This window comes from Xenopus tropicalis, chromosome 1 (genome assembly GCF_000004195.4).
Source record: "Xenopus tropicalis strain Nigerian chromosome 1, UCB_Xtro_10.0, whole genome shotgun sequence".
Taxonomy (NCBI): domain Eukaryota; kingdom Metazoa; phylum Chordata; class Amphibia; order Anura; family Pipidae; genus Xenopus; species Xenopus tropicalis.
The window spans coordinates 150,151,114-150,172,548 of NC_030677.2; the positions used below are offsets into that span (position 1 = coordinate 150,151,114).

Genomic DNA, 21,435 nt, shown 5'->3' on the forward strand with positions numbered 1-21,435 from the left:
AGCTACACTTTAAAATAAAAATATCTGGGAAAAGTTATTGTTCTAACTCTATACAAGATCAGTGCAATACAATGTAATATTAACCAAAAGGTAATAATTATATTATGCATGACTATAAATATACAGGTCCTTTTCAAAAAATTAGCATATTGTGATAAAGTTCATTATTTTCTGTAATGTACTGATAAACATTAGACTTTCATATATTTTAGATTCATTACACACAACTGAAGTAGTTCAAGCCTTTTATTGTTTTAATATTGATGATTGTGGCATACAGCTCATGAAAACCCAAAATTCCTATCTCAAAAAATTAGCATATTTCATCCGACCAATAAAAGAAAAGTGTTTTTAATACAAAAAAAGTCAACCTTCAAATAATTATGTTCAGTTATGCACTCAATACTTGGTCGGGAATCCTTTTGCAGAAATGACTGCTTCAATGTGGCGTGGCATGGAGGCAATCAGCCTGTGGCACTGCTCAGGTGTTATGGAGGCCCAGGATGCTTCGATAGCGGAGTGTTGGGTCTTGTGTCTCTCAACTTTCTCTTCACAATATCCCACAGATTCTCTATGGGGTTCAGGTCAGGAGAGTTGGCAGGCCAATTGAGCACAGTAATACCATGGTCAGTAAACCATTTACCAGTGGTTTTGGCACTGTGAGCAGGTGCCAGGTTGTGCTGAAAAATGAAATCTTCATCTCCATAAAGCTTTTCAGCAGATGGAAGCATGAAGTGCTCCAAAATCTCCTGATAGCTAGCTGCATTGACCCTGCCCTTGATAAAACACAGTGGACCAACACCAGCAGCTGACATGGCACCCCAGACCATCACTGACTGTGGGTACTTGACACTGGACTTCAGGCATTTTGGTATTTCCCTCTCCCCAGTCTTCCTCCAGACTCTGGCACCTTGATTTCCGAATGACATACTTTGGACCACTGAGCAACAGTCCAGTGCTGCTTCTCTGTAGCCCAGGTCAGGCGCTTCTGCCGCTGTTTCTGGTTCAAAAGTGGCTTGACCTGGGGAATGCGGCACTTGTAGCCCATTTCCTGCACACGCCTGTACACGGTGGCTCTGGATGTTTCTACTCCAGACTCAGTCCACTGCTTCCGCAGGTCCCCCAAGGTCAGGAATCGGTCCTTCTCCACAATCTTCCTCAGGGCCCGGTCACCTCTTCTTGTTGTGCAGCATTTTCTGCCACACTTTTTCCTTCCCACAGACTTCCCACTGAGGTGCCTTGATACAGCACTCTGGGAACAGCCTATTCGTTCAGAAATTTCTTTCTGTGTCTTACCCTCTTGCTTGAGGGTGTCAATGATGGCCTTCTGGACAGCAGTCAGGTCGGCAGTCTTACCCATGATTGCGATTTTGAGTAATGAACCAGGCTGGGAGTTTCTAAAAGCCTCAGGAATCTTTTTAAGGTTTTTAGAGTTAATTAGTTGATTCAGATTATTAGGTTAATAGCTCATTTAGAGAACCTTTTCATGATATGCTAATTTTTTGAGATAGGAATTTTGGGTTTTCATGAGCTGTATGCCACAATCATCAATATTAAAAGAAGAAAAGGCTTGGACTACTTCAGTTGTGTGTAATGAATCTAAAATATATGAAAGTCTAATGTTTATCAGTACATTACAGAAAATAATGAACTTTATCACAATATGCTAATTTTTTGAAAAGGACCTGTATATGCATATTACTAAGAAAAGGTACCTCTACCAAAAAATGTTACTTCTACTGCTTCCTTGATAGAATTTTCAAGGTATAAACAGATGGGTTAGGGAGAATGCTATTCACTTCACTATTTACTATATTATACTCTGGAAGCATCTTTGAATCAAATCAAATACAATGTAATATTAACCAAAAGGTAATAATTATACCTGTTAAATGTGTTGTTTCTGCTGACCATTCTTAAGAATCCGGTTGGGTCTGTAACAGAGTTGATTTTATTGTTAAGGTCATCATATTGTTGGTCCATGTAATCTCCAGCCTCACTTTCAGTCTCGCTGCTAGCACAAGTCCTAAAAAGAAAACAAGCTGCATTAAATTTTATACAGTTCTGCTGTTCATAACTTTAATTTCATTTAATGACATGGTTATTAAAAGCCTAGCAACAAAGTCAGGACTTGGAAGGGCATCAGGAAAATAATACTGTATATCAGACTGTAAACGGCATAGACCTGAGAAAGAAACATGTTTGTAAACTGTGCTAAAAATACAAGTAACACTAAATTATAAAATGTAAATTATTTCCGATACTGTAAAAACCCATAAATATGGTGCCTAAATTAATAACACACACATAAATAACTCTGCTTTTAGTGTTTCTTAAAGGACAAGGAAAGGCACTTGGGGGTGCCAAAATGTTAGGCACCCCCAAGTGACTTAAATCGCTTACCTTGTACCCCAGGCTGGTGCCCCTGTTAGGAGAGAACAGCACCAGCCCAGAGTAGCTGCATGCGCTGGTCGTGGGGTCCCGGCAAAACGAAGCAGGAAGGAGGAAGCGCTCACTACAGGTACCCCGGGCTGGTGCTGTTTTCTCCTAACAGGGGCACCAGCCCAGGGTACAAGGTAAGCGATTCAAGTCACTTGGGGGTGCCTAACATTTTGGCACCCCCAAGTGACTTAGCCTTTCCTTGTCCTATAAATCTAGGAACAAATAATCTTAATGAAACAAACATATCTCACCTTTATTAGATAGATAGATGTATAGATGTATAACTTTATTTATAAAGCGCCACAAGGGTACGCAGTGCTGTACAATCTTACAGAATACAAAATTACACACAGGGAGGACAAGTGATATAATAAATAAATAGAATAAATATATATATATATATATATATATAAGTGCCATGTGGTATGAGACACAGTAGGAAGGAGGTCCCTGCCCCGTAGAGCTTACAATCTAAGTGATAGATAGATAGATAGATAGACGATAGATAGATGATAGATAGATAGATAGATAGAGGTATGAGATCCTATATTCAGAAGCCTGTTATCAAGAAATAACCAAATAATGGGAAGGCCATCTCCCAAAAAGTCTTTAATGAGAACTGAGCTGCATGAATCCACAATAGAGGCAAAACAATCGTATTGGGTTTATGTTTAAATGTTTTTTAGTAGGCTTAAGATGCGGTGATCCAAATTATGGAAAGATCCCTTATTCAGGAAATCCCAGGTTGCAAGCATTCTGGACATGGGAAATTTTGAGAACATCGTAAAGGCAAAGGGGAAATGGATTTGGAGGAATTTCTACTGAATAAAGATTGCAGTAAAGTTTTGGAGCAAGAAAAAAAAGAAACTTTTGGGTGTAGCCTACAACAGGAGTCCTGCAGTTCTGATGCTATAAAGAGAAAGTTGGAGGACAGTTAGAAATAAAAACAAGTATCACATAAGGACATCCAGGGGACATCCAGAAACTGAGCATAGAAGGTACAAAGTTAAAAGAAAAATATAATAAGCAAGTAAGAGAAAAAGAAGTATGGGGCAAGGCACCATTAAACAAATATCAGGTCAGTGTGCCAAACAGGAAATAAATAAGTGCAGAAGGAGATAGAAAATAAAGAGGTGTAGGCAGAAATTGGACATAAAGAACAGTAATCATCAATTTTACTTTTATGAACGGTTGCTTTCAAATATGAATGTAAAGACTGAAAGACTAAGCACTTTAAGAACAGTGATTTCATGCCATAAACCGATGGGACAGAAAAGGGACTTTAAGACCAAAGTAAAAGTTAACAGTTAATGTTACAGTTAATATTAACTTCAGAAGGTCTAATTAAATCTGGCTCAGTCGTAGCTTCAACCTGTCCAGCAACTGCTGACACATGGAAAAATATTTTTTTTTAGTTATTACGTAGTGTAGAAAATGCTGGCAGTGATTATTAATACATGCCCTGTATATTAACATAAAAAACTACTGAGACAGCAAAAACAGTTTCCAGTTAAACTATACGTGGGGGGCGGGGATCTAGCATCCATATGGAAATTGCTTTTTATAAGAATTTGAAACAATTACTGTAGAAGAATTCAATTTAAAAAAGCCTCTGTTACCGTAAGGGCTCAAACAGGTTTCAGTTGAATGCATGACTATAAATATACATGCATATTACTAAGAAAAGGAAAATGTTACTTCTACTGCTTCTACTGCTTCCTTGATAGAATTTTCAAGGTATAAACAGATGGGTTATGGAGAATGTAAGCCCTGGAGCAGCAGAGTCGGAGGAGGGGCTGCATGACCCTGCACAGCATCACAGCGGGGAACAGTGTAGTGAAAACAAAAGGGGAGTTCCAAAAAGGTGGGGCGGAGAGAAGGTATATAGGAGCATAGTCAGGGGCTGGCTATCCACCATTTTGAGTGGAAGCAGCAGAGAAAGGTCCACACCCACCCTCCCTTAGTTTCGGGGGTTGGTTATTCAGTTTTAATTATGATCACATTTAGTTGTCACGCATGTGGCTTCGGAGGGTTCAGGGGTACAAGGGTTTAGTTTGCTAGTGGATAAGATAAGGGAAAAGAGTAGGAAAAAGATATACTGTAGAGGCGTAGTTGTCACAGCTTAGGCGGGTCCTTGTCAGTCTGCCGGGGGGGAGAAGCTTGTTCTGGTACGCCAGATCAGGTATAATGGATGGTTTACCCCCTAAGGTGGGTGACCATTGGTGGAAGGAATACAAATGGTGCTCTATAAAGCGCTGGGTGGATACTAACTGGCTAAGTAGAAAAGGGGACCGGTTAGGTCCCGGATTTGGCGGCGGGTATCCTCCGAGCTAGGGATTGGGCGGCTGGAGGATAGCACGGCTCAGGTTGGTTGTGGAAGGGCAGACTGGCAAGGGACTCGAGGTCAATGTTCTTGGAGCATACTAATGTTTTTGCACTTACGGTTATATATATATATTGATGTATTGTTATGATATATTGTTATCATTATACATGTTACTTATTGGTATTGTGTTCATTTATTGCACTGTTTGTATTATTGTTAAATAAAGCTGTAGCCATTATCATTTCCAACAATGATATCGTCACGCATTTTTTATTGGTGAGTGAGTGGAAGCATCTTTGAATCAAATTTCTGAAAATAACATGATTATCCTGTTAATGTAAGGACTCTTCCCTGTAGATCTGATCCTTTTAGCGAAGCTTCTTTGTAGACCTGAAGTGTACCTTGAAAATTTGACTTGTTTCTATGTTTTAACCCTACATGTGTCACATTGGTCCCTGGAGTACTTTAAATTGCATGACATACACTAAATTATGTATGTTAAAAAAAGCATTCTCTCTGCTTCTGCTGTTTTGAATTTCATTTCCAGTCATAAATAGCCAGAAATAAGACAGAAACATGCAAAGCAAGTGGATGAACCCATAAAGTCAGGCCTAGCCAAACATAAAGGGGCCATAAAACTCTAGGTAGCTCTTTTAAGATTGCTAAGTAATAGCCATTTTTGAAAATCAAATCTAAATTTCCTTTATGATTCTGTTTCTGTGCAGAGATATGTTAAAGCTGATTTCCCAAAGAGACGCGAGAAACACACAGCTTTGTCTATTTACAAAGCCCATCGGGAGCTTCAGTTGCTGAACAGCATCACAATTCATACAGTGCCAGCACATTACATATTGTGTGCTTTTCACAATCATTTATAACTAAGGGGGCCTAGAACAATTTAACAAAAAAGGGTTAAAAACAAAAATAAGATCAGAGGGCCCTGCTTGTAAGAGTGAGGTGTTAGGAAGCATGCACTGGGGACTTTACTGCCCAGTATTTAGGGACATTCCCAAATCACAGACCCCAATTAAAATAAATGAAAGTTTTGTAGTTTCTGATGGGTTGGGGGTTGTGACCGAGTAAACTGTGTGCATGGCCAAAATCTCCTCATTTTAGTACTGAAATGTATTAAGGTATGCCAAGAATTATGCTGCCAAATAAAAACTGGGAGACAATTCCAGATCTTTTGTTCCGTGCATTACCCAAACCATTTAAAAACAATTTGCTAGCACCCTGTACCCAAATCAAAGCCTGTGAGAGAAAACCACTACAAAGTGATCTACAAAGTTAGAAATCACACATTTGATATAATCCTTGTGTGTGTTATTTAGAGCAAATGAAAGAAAACTGCAATATAGGTTCATTAAAAATGATCTACCGTTTTTTAATTAATATTTCGATTCTTATCCTAATCCTTCTGTTTTCAAGCCTGGCACAGAGCAGTCACCCGTTATGTGGGGGACTGATTATCATGTTGATGTGGATCAGTATCCTGTAATGAGCTCTGTTCGCAGCTCCTATATACCTATACAGCCAACAGCTGTGTCTGTTGTCTGCTCTGTGCCAGACTTGAAAACAGAAGCAGGGACTGTCCTACAGCAGACTTGGGAAAAAAAGCACAGGAGTTTTTTTACTGGAATGTCATTTGTCAGTTGCTAATAATACCTGTCACCTGGCATACCTGTCAAAGATAAGAAAGTGAAACTGGAGAAGAAATACGCTGTGCTTTAACCCTATTGTAACAGCTTTGCCCTCTGTACGATGTAAAGTGTTTTCCTGCATAACTAAATCTAGTCACTGTCTATAAATCTTTCTGTCATGTGCAAAACTGCTTACCATCTGCTCCAGATTATCTACAAGGTTAATAATAAAAATATCACGTTTTGGCCCCAATACACACCCCCTAAGGTATTCTACTTGTCATATACCTTACTGAATGTGGCTCTAAAGGCTTATGTTGCTTACTATTTACTCACCTTGCATCTCCTCACCTTTCCTTCAACAGCTAGTTAAAGTCCAACATCAACTATTATTAATAGGGGTATTTGTGTAATTCTATCAGTCTCTTATATCTATGCAGGTAGCAGAAAGGAACTGGAGCTTGGTGCTGAAGAACCACCATTGGCAGGAAGGGAGGTGAGTAATGCTGTGAAGCAATTTAGTATCGCTACTAAAGGAAATAGCAAGCAGTCTGGAATCAAGGTTGAAGTGATGGGAGTTGTCCACCCCAGCTCTCAACATGCCAGGACCAGCCTAACTAGTAACCTCAAATGCGGATGTTGAATTTCCAAAGCTGGACTGGACTGTCCTACAGATGTGTCACCCTATAACCAAGTTACACTGTCATTTATAGAAATGGTGCAAAGAGTATACAGCCCAATTGTTTGGGGTTTCAATTAGGGTGCATTGAAAGGGCCAAATGTGTGTTTTAGTACATGTGTTTTTTTCACCTTCCAATTCAAATTTGGAAAGCACTTGAACTGAATGCTTCCTAAAGTGCTTGTTTAAAAAAAAAATTAAAAAAGGTTTAAGATTTTCCTGCTAACGTTTTTCAATCATTTACACACAGATCACTAACTGATTCTTCTGTATTTCCTCATTTTTCCCATTTTTATTTTTCTATGGTAAAAATAGTTTGTTCACTGCCTCCAATACAGCTAAGTGGCACTGCGGAGTGGTTTCCAGGTTTACCCTGGAATGAACACCTTTTTCGGCTGGCAGGTGCTTTATTCATAAGATACTAGGCCAGATCTTAACCACTTTCCATATGCAAGGGTATTATTGTAATAAACTTCCATACAATGGGAGGTAGGTATAGGGCCAAATACAAAGGTGTCCCTTAATAAATGTTCCTCTATCTCTCCAGCCAAGTGTGTGTCAGAACAGTAGATTTATAACAGTTTAATTACATTTTTAAATAAAAATATGCTGTGTAACACTACTCATACCCTCGGTATTAGATTCATATCTATAACGTGCAATAGTAAGCATACAAAACATAGATCATCATTAAAAGCTTTTGAAACCACTTGTCTTTGTAAATTGTCTCTGTAATATATGTCTCTCTACATATATTTTTAAACATAAAACCTACAGTCATTGTCACCTGTATGTGACAATGTGGCCCCAGGGGAGTAACATTAGCCAGTCAGGTGTTAGCTTGAATGCCAGAACACACAGTAGACAAAGAGACTAAATAATATTGATTTTAGTGTGGCCTTTTTATACTGCCAGTCAAAGAAGCGAGACAAATTTCCCATTTTATCTAAAGTGTCTGACCATGCATTATGACCTAGCACCTGGCCTAACCCATTATAGCACAGAAGACATCTTTCATCCTCATTCCCGCAATCACTGCCTAAAGCCTGCTGTATGGATGTGATGCATTTAACTGTCAAGTCAGGTGAAGATCTGGTGGCACAGGACTGCTCAAGCTCAATAAATGGGCTGCTGTTTTGTAGCATTTCCCGTGAGCAAACAGTGAACTTTACATTTCAAGACTGAATTCACAATATACAACGGAAAATGTATATCAAAAGGTCAGGTGAATCACACTGAGCACTGCAGAATGTGTTTCCGTCTGATCACCTGTATGAGCATTGCAGCCGCGTCCTGCCAAATAAATCAACCGTCGTGAAATTCCGAATTGTCAGAGCCTACATTATCTCCCGAACCTGTTCCTTCTAGAAGATTCCACTTTAGTGGAGTCTCTTGCTTTGTTCTTGAAAATAAGAGAAAATGCATTTTTTATCATCTTGTATTTTTTATTATCCCCTTTGCAGCTGTATCCTTTGGAAAGGCACATGCAACGAGCGACTGGCGCTGGCACGGCATTAAAATTTAAAGCAAAATCAAACAAAAGCAAATAGGGGAGAAGACTTCGGCTGGTAAACTGCACAGATAAAAGCAGGCGCACAAACAATTAGATTACAGGTCAGTTGCTGAGACAGAAATCGAAAAAGAATGGCAATGTTTAATTAATTTACAGTCTCCGCAAAACAAAGAAAGGGGTCAGTCGAGCATCGCGAGCCACAGCTGAGCATTAAGATTAACTGAATCTAAATGACACATCATTAAAATATAATTTATCTCTGCCGAAAGATAAGAAAGAATAGTTTATTAAGTGCTTGTCGCAACCGGCATATGTTACGCATCAGCTTTTTATTAGAACTTTTAACATGGCCTTCAATCCAGGAGGCAGCCAGCCACTAATAAATATATATTTCTTCCGATATTCAGTTTTTAAAGAATTATTAATGATCAAATGTTTTTTAGCCATTTAACTGGCGACTATATTCCAGTTAAACCTGGTTTTATTTCAGTTGTACAAAAGCAGAACTACAATTACTGTAATCATCGTCTTTTTTATGTGTGTGTACAAAGACTGAATGTATTTTTGTATTTAAGTACATGCAAATGATGCTGATTTAATGGGAGAATAAGTGGTGCAGCTGGGTATTTTTCTTTTGCTTGTATTGTAACTATAAAATAAGAGGAGTGATTGACGGAGCTGCCACGGTCATTTCTCCACACGTAGTGTTTTTCAGACTCAGTTTCCTTATACCAGGGCTCAGGCCCCGGATGAGACCACTGGCAATACAACAAGATGAGGCCTTCACCTTCAGATTAAGGAGTTTGAAAAAATACAATTCTTCTATTTATAACTGGCACATTTGCTGGCAAATTCTACAATAGCATAAATATGCAATCAGCTGAATAAACACCATTTATGCTTTAAAGGACAACTAAACCCTAAAAATGAATATGGCTAGATAGTCTATATTTTATTTGCTGAACTTATTGCACCAGCTTAAAGGTTCCGTATCTCTTTGCAAATAACGATCCAGGCCTTAAAAGTTGTCACAGGAGCTCCCCATCTTGGATTCTGTTAGGACTGTCAGTGACATGCACATGCTCAGTGAGCTCTGGGCAGCTGTTGAGAAGCTGAGCTTAGGGGTAGTCACAAACTACCAAGCAGAAAACTGGGGTTGCTTTTCTATAAGCTGATTATCAAATTGTGATAATAATAGCACTGGTTTTCAGAGCTACCATGTACTAATATGTATAACTTACTAACCAGCCTTTAGTGGCATTTATATTCTCTGTGTACAGTATATTGTGAGTTGGTCCCTAAGCTCAGGTAAGTGACAGTAGCACTGAGCATGTGCAGTGAATCAGCAGAAAAGAAGATGGGGGCTACTGGGTGTCTACAGATACACACATGTTATGTGTGTGTGTTATATTTTAGGGATGCACAGAATGCAGGATTAAAAAATACTCTTGGCTGGTTGGACCAGAGATTAAGTAGTTGTCATGCTACACAATGCGTATAATAGTAACAAATCTAGGGGGATATATATATGTAGGTACAGGCTAAACACCTAGTGCCAAGTCCCTGCTTCAGGGCTGAGTCTCTTTGAAAGCAGCAGTGTTTCACACCAGATGGGCTCTCATACATCAATGCCGCAGCATTATACTGGTTTCTGGCCCAAATCATCTTGGCCCAAATTTTAGCCTTGTGACAAATGGAAAAGAAGTTCTTAAACGGATTAACTATTTGCTGAAAGAATTGAATGTAAATTTTTGATAAACAGAACATAGAAAGCACTCTGTAGCATGTTATCATAACATGTTGCTATTGCCTCACATTAATCATGTCCTCCTATGCAGATAAGGAAAATGCTTGAATTTTTCAATGTCTACATGACTTTTGTTTTATGATAAGCCATGGCCTCAAAAGACACCATAATAGCCTGTACAAATACAGGGGCAAAGAGAAAGCATTTATAGTTTTTCAACCTTGTTTCTTGTTTTACACGTGACACAAAATATCTGAGTGATACGCCCGTTCCCATGCAGGAGCACGCTGTACCCTTGTGCCAATTGTGCCAGTGTTTGTAAATCCAGTGCATCAGGCTCAGGTGCAACATACTGTAGCTCTGTACTTAGCATATGTTTAATAATGCTCCAGACTCAAGTGCAATGGCACTAGGCACAATATCATACCCCTCAGTGCTTATTCAACAAGCACTTACATCTGTTGCATAACTGTGCTCTGCAACTCACAGCAGATTAAAAATGTGGTGTGAGGTGCAGAGCGCAGAACTGATGGGTACAAGGCATTTTCCACCCACTGTGAAAGTTAGGGTAGGGGAAGGATATGTAGATACATCTTCTTACCCCTCATGAATACAGCGCTGCTGAACACAGACAGCACTTATTAATGGTAAAAGCAAAGATCTTTGCCCTTCGTATTTGAGGGGAAACAACTGCACCTATAGTGCACGGTCTAGTGTAGGGTGTGAAAGTGTAAACATGGCAGCTTGCTCCTCATTTTACACTCTGAATTCTGTTCTGCAATTTGAAATAGTACTATTTCTCCCATATGTAATAAAAGGCACAATGTTTGCCCAGGTGCAGTAACCCCAACCAATCAGATGTTCGTTTTTAAACAGGTTACTAGTAAATGCTACCTGCTGATTGGTTGCTTTGGGTTACTGCTCCTGGGTAAACTTAGTGCCTTTTATTACATAACCCCATTAGTGTCTAATAAATGACCCACATGTAAGGGGTAAGGGCATGACCTGCTTTATTCATTCACTATCTAATCTTTCCGTTTCAAGGATCTTTGCTCAGCATTTGTGGGCATGAGAACTATGGCATGCTGGGAAAAATATACACTGGGGGCTAAAATACACCTTTCTTTGCATTCTTAGTTGCATCATATAGTAGCAATATCGCACATAAGGCTACATACTTGGTCAAGGAATAATATGAAATTCACTTAAAAGAGGATAAGCAAAGCAATATAGCAAAACAAGGGTAATGAGAGCATGATCCTAAGTGAAACAGAAAGATGGATTAGCAGCAGGAAGAGATTGCTAGTGATACTGCCATATAGATTAGTGGTACAACCTCACCCTGACTAATGTATAGAGTTCCCTGGTCCCTAGAAGGACATAAATAAAATAGAGGCAGCCAAGGAAGAGGTTAGTGAATTGGTGCACTGTCTGCACAACATAAATTATTAAGAAAAAAAGAAAGAAAGAAAGAAAAATATTACCAGTTACACCTGAGATCAGAAAGGTTAAGAGACAGTAAAATAAAAAATGTTACAGCACTGTACATTAACGGATTATATAAAATACTGGGAGTAGAGCAAATAGGTACATAGTTAATCTGAGTTGAAAAAGAAAAAAAAAATGTTAATTGGGTTTAACCCTTCCAAATGATCCCCAGTACATATAATATAAATATACGCACTACATATATACAATGTATATATATACATATATACTATGTATAGCATATTATATATACTATATTTTCTACTGAATAGCACAGCGTAGATAAGTTGTTCTAAATAAATAAAGATACACATACACACACACATACAGTATATATATACATAAATAAATAACTGTAGATCTTGAGATAATTGTATTATGCTTATGTAAGAAGTCATTCAAGCCAACCTTGAGGCATCAATAGAATCTGCCTTAACAACACATCCACCAGGACATTTCCCAACCTCACTTCCCTCACTGTGAAAAACCACCTACACTGCTTTAAATGAAAGTTCATGTTTCTCCTCCATTATACAATATAATGTATTTTAAACGGATGTGACTAAGGTCCAAAACTGTGCTGCATACACAAGATAAGTCCTTACCAAGGATCTAACAAAATGATATTTTCATCTCTCAAATTTTTTATGCAAGACAGTGCTTTATTTGCTTTAGTAGCCACTGACTGAATAGTTATGAATAGTGGCAACACATTAACAATTTGCCAGTCTCTCAGCACCATGCCAGACAGACCTGAGCTTTTTTAGCATCCTGGGATCAATAATATCTGGTTACATAGTACTCTGAATTTTATACAAATACTTATGCCTGGATACTGGCATATTGATTCATAGATTACAATGGATAGAAAGCCTCCAAACAAATAAATATTGTCTTTTGAGCGCTATTACTATTTAAAAGGTAATATCAACTGCTCCTACAGCAGTTGAAAGTGGAGGCTTGGGCTTTATACATACATCAGATTCTGTTACAAAAATGTTATCATTTTTAGCTGGTTATAGGGATCCAGTAAACTGTTTCTAAGGTATGAATAGGCAGACATTTGTACAGTATGGCCAGACACATGGATGGGCAGTTTCACCACTACATGGTAATGTGATCCTGTGTAGCGATGGATCGGCCAGTGAGCCCATACACATGGGGATGTTACACAATCATTCCAACCAACATGGCCAAGTGGTGAACCAGGTAAAGCGGCAGAGCAGACTGGAGTGGGATTTGCACATTTTTGCAAATGTTAGGTGAAGGGGTACTATTATAGGTAAGGGATCCGTTATCTGGAAACCCATTATCCAAAAAGATCTGAATTACGGAAAGGCCATCCCCCATAGAGTCCATTTTAATAAAATAATTCAGATTTTTAAAATTGATTTTCCTTTTTCTCTGTAATAATAAAACAGGAAATATAATTAATCCTGATTGGAGGAAAAACAATACTGTTGGGGTTATTTAATGATTATTTTTAGTAGACCTAAGGTATCGAGATCCAAATTACAGAAAGAGCCATTATCTGGAAAACCCCAGGTTCAGAAACGTTCTGAATACCTGTATTTGGTGCGCATGGCAGCAGCACACAGAAGTAAAGCAGTGCCTGCACTAAAAGGGTTCAAGAACTAGGCATTAGAGCACACAGCCAATTCTAGATTCCTATGAAAATACACAGTAAAATTGAGCCACAATAATCTCATTGTATAATTTTCTTGCAGAACTGCAGGAATTTTATTGCAAGATTTCCTTCAGTCTCACAAAAGATATCCCTACATATATCTGAAGCAAAGCTAAAATGGTGGGGGTGAGCATGGTAAAAGAGGCACAGGCAGCCAGAGCAGTGCTTATATTCCTGGCATGAAAGGAGCAGACAAATGTTTTTGGCACTCTCTCATTACTATAGTAGAAGACCCAGGTTCAAAGGCAATCCAGACTCTGACTGTTTCTTTCATGGAGACGGAGCCAAACTCCCAGAGCAATTTTAAATCAGGACTATTTCATTTTGTGATGGCAGGTGGGAGTGCTAAAATAATTGCTGAATAGTGAGTTCTTTTAACAAGTCAGAAAGAAGACAGGGGAAAGTGTGATGAAAGCTGTGAACAAGGCTGAAGGGGAAACATACAAGCAGTATAAATAGTTGTGTTTCAGGATCTGGTTAAAGAGCAGGCAAATGTCTGAAGCAACAACTCTGTCTATTTGCCTTTACTTGGCATAATCAAATGGCAATTGATCTTTATAACAACATTGTGCTCTAAAGAGATTGTATTATCTGTTAAATTGCTACATCTTATAAATCTTATATTTCCAGTGGGGTTTTTTTACGCTTCCTCAAATTACCCATGTATCATTGTAAATATCATTTAATGTGTATTTGTACTTGTGTTTGTAAATGTGCCAAACTTGGAACCAATATTCTAGTTTTAGCATGGCCACACAGCATAAAAGACAGAAAAGAGCAGAACAAAAAGCAAAATGTGAGTTATTGTTATTGTTATTGTTAATTTGCACACAAATGCAATGTGCAGCCCTACAGGATAATTCTTTATAAGGATGCCATACTACATTACAGGTATAGCAACCATATGCACCATAACATTGGGCAGCCTCAGCACCCCTCCTCTGTGATCAGCCAGTAGCTCACAATACATGCATGTTGTCTCATATAGATTTATTAGCTGCCCCAGCTTTGCTCCAAACTTTTAGCCCCACAAGCCCCAGCTCTTAATGCCAATCCAATTCTTGTGTTAAAAAAGGTTTTCTTACATACATATAGACAGACCTACTGAAAATTAATACGGGTATCGGACCCATTATCCGGAAACCCGTTATCCAGAAAGCTCCGAATTACGGAAAGCCCGTCTCCCATAGACTGCATTTTAATCAAATAATTCAGATTTTTAAAACTGATTTCCTTTTTCTATGTAGAAATAAAACGGTACCTTGTAATTGATCCCAACTATATAAATAATCCTTACTGGATGCAGAACAATCCTATGGGGTTTAATTAATGTTTTATTGATTTTTTAGTAGACATAAGGTATTGAGATCCAAATTACGGAAAGACCCCTTATCCGGAATACCCATGGTCCCGAGCATTCTGGATAATGGGTCCTATACCTGTACTGCAATAGCAGCTTTAAGATAGATCTGTATTAAAAATGTTAACCTTTAAGTTCACCTTTAAGTTAACTAGAATAGCTTACTCCTAGCAGGTTTTCAATTGGCCTTTATTTTTTATAGTGTTTTTTTAATTATTTGGCGTCTTTTACTTCTTTCCAGCTTTTTGAATGGGGGTCATAAACCCCGGCTGTCAAAAAAAAAAAGATTGCTCTATGAGGCTTCAATTGTATTGTTACTTTGTATTTCTTCCACTTCTATTCAAATCCTTTCATAGTCATCTTCCAGCATTTTATTCAAACTACTGCCTAGGAATCAAATACAGTAGCTGCTGAAATTCCTAAATGGAGAGCTGCTGAGCAAAAACTGAAATAATCAAAAAACTACAAAAAAAAATAAAGACCAATGGCAAAATTGTCTGAGAATATCACAGTCAACATCATAATAAATGTCAATCTAAGGGTGAACTAGCAGACATGCTTATGTTTATCTTTCTAGCCCTTAGCCAAAGCTAATATTGAGTTAAAAGTACTGTTGTTTTACTATTGTGCACCAAGACTGGCTGAGGATTCTGGGAATTATACTTGACAGCTGGTAGTCTACCATTTATGTTTCGGATTTTATCTGAGGAAAATAACTCAGAGGACACCCAGCAGAGAAAAGAGTAAATAAAAAGCCTTCTCCCACCAGGTATTCTGATTTTGTTTGAGGAGCCCTTTGTATCTTCAGAGCATATTTTCTCCTTACTCTCAGCACACACATACATTCTCACACTGCCTATCTGCCTTGAAAAGAAAAAAAAATCCAGTTTCTTTTTTCAATGTTTATAAGAAAAAAAATGTGTGGAATTGACAGTATGTAGATTCAAATTAAGATTACTCATGCCAAGCCTTTATGCCCCTGGTACATACTGGACATATGCTTTCTCAATAATGAGGAAATATAAGCCCTTTCATTTAAACGTAATGCTATTTTTAAATCAACAAAATACAACGTATCTCAAGAAACCTGGCGGGTTAAAATCCAGCTGAAATGTCAAGAGATAATAGTAAAGGTACATGACTGGTGCCATTAAACATAAGAGTGCTTGTGCGCAAAGTGCTTTTTCTAGGATATCTCCTTCATATCCATAAGGATATCTCTTTCTTTGATAAAAATCCCCGGGAGGAACAGTTCCGAGGAGAAGATGTACCAGCTGTCAAAGCAGAAACAGCAAATTATGCAGTTTCCACTGACTTTCACTGGATGCTGCCTGGGCACACAATATATTCTGTTTCTGGAGATGCTTTAAAAGGCATTCCCCAGTACTTTTTATCAATGCTCTTAGCTTGAGCAGGTCATCTAGTATTCAGGAGATATTAAATGCCAAAAAGAAGCCTCTTGGAGAGCTATCAAATGTAAGCTGAGATGCCATCCCTGTTGAACCAGCAAATTTCCCTCCAACACAAAGCACCCTGAGGTGATTATAGAAAGGAGTAGCAATAAAGTGGTGCTACTACAAAACACATCTTATGATCTGTTCACTTTATTGGGTTATAACATCTGACACAATAGAAACAAAGAGAAACCCATTACCTTTTAGATGGAGGGTTAGATGTATACAATATAATGCAGATGTGTTAGTAAACTGAAAGAAACAGCAAAGTGTCAAAATAGGACATACTCTGGACCATTACAGAAGAAGCAGAGGTTTAATGAGCAAGCATTAAACCAACAGTAAGTGCCATACCATGTCATTTTAAAATCTATTCTACTTGATGCAGTAAACCAGAAAACTACTTTACATGCACTGGCCTTTTCTAATAATCCTAGTAAGCACTATATATCTTTAATGTAATTTAATTTACTTTAGTGATTTCCTCTAGCAGAACAAACAAGGGCTGCAGCTAGTTCGTGGGGGGGGGGGGGTTGGTCAGCCACACCTTTCTCTTTGTCTTTGTTAGGATGTACAAGATAATGTAAAAAGAGTGCAAAGTTTGTCCAGGTCTAGTAACCCACATTAATTAAATGCCTGCTTTCAAACAGTAAATGCTACCTGTTGTTTGGTTGCTATGGGGCATATTTATTATGCTGTGCAAAAAACGGCGAGAAAATTCGCCCATATTGCCAGGCTTTGGCGTGTAATTTTTTTACTCGTTGTTTCTTCCACTAGAACTTACAGAAAATAACGGCGTAATATCCAGCATTCAGACGGCAATCTTTTTATTTTACACCGCTTTTTCTGCAAATTAGTTTTACACAGCATAATAAATACGTCCCTATGTATTACTAAGCTAGAAACAAACATTACCCCATATATAATCAAACATTCTACTGAATGCCCATGATTAAAGTGAATTCCTTTGTTTCAGTTATGTGTATCTTCTGCTTATCTTGTCTATCTTCTCCCTTTTTCTATTGCTACTGCTAATAGGCTCCATTGTTTTCTGAAAACCAATACCAATGTAGATAATGTATGTCACTATGAACTACAAGGTGAAATCAATAAATATTCAAATATACTATTGATTCATGGACCTCTCTGTGCATGCCAATGCATTTGCCAAGTGATGTTTTTGGACAGCGATGAACAAATTTAAGTTGTTGTATAACGTGCATATAGATAGATAGGGGACATTAACCTTACCGTTATTTGATTTATAAATGATGAATTCAAATTTTTTTCACAATTCGAGTTTTTTTGGGCTAAAACTCCAAAAATTTTAATTTTGGTTCAATAATTCGAATGTCCAATATTTCTTAAGTGCAAAAAAACCCAGTAAAATGTTAAACTTTGGGCAAAGTCAAGCCATATTTTCAATTCAAGATTTTTGTGGTTTTTTTACATTTGTAAACTCGAAAATTCAAGGTATTCAAGTTTTTTTATTTGGACAAGTTTTCCATATTAATAATACTGAGGGTTTTTTTTGTTTGTTTTAAAGTTCCTTAGGTCCTTACCCCTTGCCTTCAGTGTAGAGAATGGGCAGAGCCATCACTCCAAACCAAGGCCTTTCCAAACTTGCAGGGTTCAGCTTCAGTGATTATGAGCAAGGCACATGCTTTGCCCTCCTTTCAACACTCACCTCACCACTTCTCATCCATTTGGCTGTGAATACACATAGAAAGCAACAGGATCCAGCTTTCTTTTAAGGATGGCAGAAGAACCGTGATATGGGAAACAGAGTCACAGTTCCCCAAAAGAGGTAATATTTACACTTTGTTGAGTGGCGGGGAGGTGGGCACTAACTGTGGACAAGATTTTGTCTGAAGCCTTGACTTCAACTTTAATATGTAACCATATTCTACAGATAATATAATTTGTTGGCAAATTTTTGGCAAGAGACAGAACAGGGCTGTCGAGTGCAGCTTTGCATTCAGGGATGATGCTAAGGAGCACCTTGTGAATGAAATGCAGGTAAGTGGTGCTCTTTAAGGATGATCACATGCCTCCCATGTGCCCAATTCTTATATGGCAGACCAAGGTGCAACCACTGAGTAAAGTGACAATCTTGCTGCCCTATACCAAAGGCAAAAAGATTTGTGCTTGACTGTAGTAGACACAAAAAAACCAGCAGGGGTCATGGAGGACTTAAATTACGTCACCCTGCCCCTATTTTGCACTATGACCCTTGCCACCCATTCAGAAATAAGCTTTCATCTGCATTATAGCAGATACCATGCCTCTCAAACTGGTGATTCCCAAAATGCTTAGAATTTACTGCTGTGGGCATGTTATTCCATTTATTAAAATAACACATGACTTATACAATTACCCTACTGCATCAGGATTCCACAGCAAGCCAGAATATAAATAAAACTGCACTACTTAATCTGGAAACTATTTTGAAAAAATGCTAAAATGGGATGAACTTATGTTTTAGGATTTTTAATAAAACTTTAAAAAGCTGTCTTTGTGTGCATATGTTTTTAGTTTAGTCAGTATACTCCAAACACATGAGAACATACTGACATTTTAGGTCAGCTGTATGTTAAAATGAGATTATAACAAAAAAAAAAACTTGATACTTTAGAAAATGTTAAATCTTGTTAGCGCACAGCAGCAAAATAGCTGCCAGTTTGATATCCCTGGTATACAGCAAGAATTCCACTAAAATGAGTAAAAGAAATATAAGACGAAGCCAATGTAAAATAAAGTGCAAATAACATTAAAAAAAAAAAATCAGCAAGTTGAAAATCTTGATATGCATTGCAAAATGTGCCATAGCACCACTGCAATATAATTCAGTGCCATAGCACCACTGCAATATAATTCAGTGCCATAAAAAATATTCCAAAAAGCAATATTCATAGAAGGATCGTCACTGTTTAGGTCTAAGCAAATGTCATGCATCTAATAGATACATTTAGGGTAATGGCACCTTTGGCAGTTTTTGGGTTGGGTTTCCAATCAACCAACAAGTACTTTTGCTATCACTGTCAGGACCTGCCTGTACCAGAACTCTGGACTCTATGTTAGGCAGGTTCTGCATTACCTCACTGAGCCACTGGAGACTTTGGGCATCCAGCTTGAACATTCTGTTAACCCCTCTTCTTTGCTTCTGTGTTTATGTTCTCCTTCTCCTCCCTTAATTAGCCCAGGTGGTTCCAATCGGTCAATTAACGGACTTTATAAGCCTGTCACAAGCAGCCCCTTGTTGCTTGATCATTAAGCCCTTTACGTTCCAGTGACCTTACCTGCTTGTTCCAGTCCCTGTTCCTACCTGACTCCTGCCCGCATACCTGCCTGATTCCGTTACCTTACCCTGTTCTACGACTCCTGTTCCTTACCTCTGTTTGATCTCCCGGTTTTGACCTCGGCCTGATTATTGGACTCTCCCTGCCTTCAGCCTGCCTTTGACCACTGCCCGTTATTCCGGACCCTCCTTGTTTGCTGCCAGTCCTGACCCTCTGCCTGTTTTACGGATTTGTTTCGTCTTCTGCCTGCCTCTGACCACTGGCCTGTTGTAAGGACTTCCATATTGTTATTTCTCAATTTTCATTAATAAATCATGTTTCAGCAACATAACTTGTTTCCTGGCTATCCACAAGCGCAGTACCCCCTGTACCCATATTACACGGCATATAAGCTCCTACCTGCCAGCCACCCACCTGTGGCTGGGCCTGACAATCACCTAGGGATACCAGGGATAGTTGTTTGGAGAAGCATCTGTATTAGCTAAGAAGTGCTGCTATGAGTGCTTGGTGGTTGCAATGTAAGCCTATGGGGTTGGTTTTTGGTGTTTTAATAACACATATTTGGGCTAGTATAAAATGTGGTGCTTCAGTGTCTGAAACAGCCCTGTGTGCCATAACCAAGGGAGTTCTACCCTTACCAACAAGAGTGTTTCAGCCTTTCTTACATAAACAGAGTTGTATTCATTCCTATGGGATTTTTAGAAGTGTATTTATCAATGGGTGAATGTTAGGGCTCACCATTTGATAAATACGCTCCTAAAAATCCCATAGGAATGAATACAATGTGGGTGAGGTTTATGTGTTAAGCTCTACACTCACATTTTAATAAATCAGCCCTCTAGTGTTCTTTATACCTGTTCTTCAGCCCTCTACAATCTTTCCAGCAAAAAGGCTATAGTTTCTCTTTGTATAGACTATAAACAGGTAGGTCATTATTTCTATGGGTATATCTACAGTCTCCCATTACTGCATGTTTTATAGGCATTCCCCCTCTATCCTGTGCACCCTGGTGGGGTTTGGTAAGGAGAGCTGGTAAGAAAGCATGTGGTTAACATTGTAAGAAACAAGGAATTATTATGAAAAAGTGAAATTGCAAATCATGTCAGTAAAGCTGGCAAAACAAGGCCTGGTTTCTGGGACATCCAACTGAGTGTTGAACAGGCTTTAAATGGATATTAACATAATGGGGCATGTACATTTTAATTTTTTTTTCTTTTTAAAAATTGTGTTCAACTGTGTGCTGGCTATGAAACCCTTACCTGGTGTAGTATGAGTCCACTCCTAAAGTTTCTCGGACATTAGCAATGTACTGCTCTAAAACAGAGTTACTGGAGCCTTGAAAACTCATGCTTCCTGATTCATTGAACTCACTGGTGTTCTCCACTGAGATCTCTCCTAAATAATGTTCATGGAACTTCAAGATTCCTGTAAAAAAAGAGCAAGAGAGAACAAGAAATGTGATATAAGCTATACCATTTAAACACTTGAGAACTGAATCCAGGTTCTTTTTGGAAAAATCTGCTAAGCTAAATCATTTCCATTAAGTTAAGACAAATCCAAACAACCTTTGCTCTACCTCATTGGTCTGGCCAATAGAAAATACTTATATAAGGTATACTATAAAAAGCTAATCTGATCTTTTTGACTACTGTGTTCAGCTTTTAATCATTTCCATGATATGATAAACTGGCCAGGGTCACCACTTTGCTTTCAATGCTTTCTGATTACAGTGCCCTTATTTCATTCAGCTATCTGGGTGTTGGATGAACTTATTATCTCAGTGCTATATGGTAAAATGCA

The 21,435-nt window shown here is 38.4% G+C and overlaps 1 protein-coding gene across 4 annotated transcripts in view; it reads right to left on the bottom strand.

Moving 5' to 3' along the window:
- ttc28 (tetratricopeptide repeat domain 28) overlaps window positions 1-21,435 on the bottom strand; it is a 302,774-nt gene that overhangs the window by 50,035 nt on the left and 231,304 nt on the right. For all 4 annotated transcript variants that reach the window (XR_004219877.1, XM_004910608.4, XM_002932099.5 and 1 more), the window contains 2 exons: window positions 20,895-21,060; window positions 1,886-2,026 (listed from right to left, as the gene is read on the bottom strand). Coding sequence is in view for 3 of the 4 variants with exons in the window: in XM_004910608.4 (XP_004910665.2) it covers window positions 1,886-2,026; window positions 20,895-21,060 (307 nt within the window). In the remaining variant the exon portion in view is untranslated. The remainder of the gene's footprint in view (window positions 1-1,885; window positions 2,027-20,894; window positions 21,061-21,435) is intronic.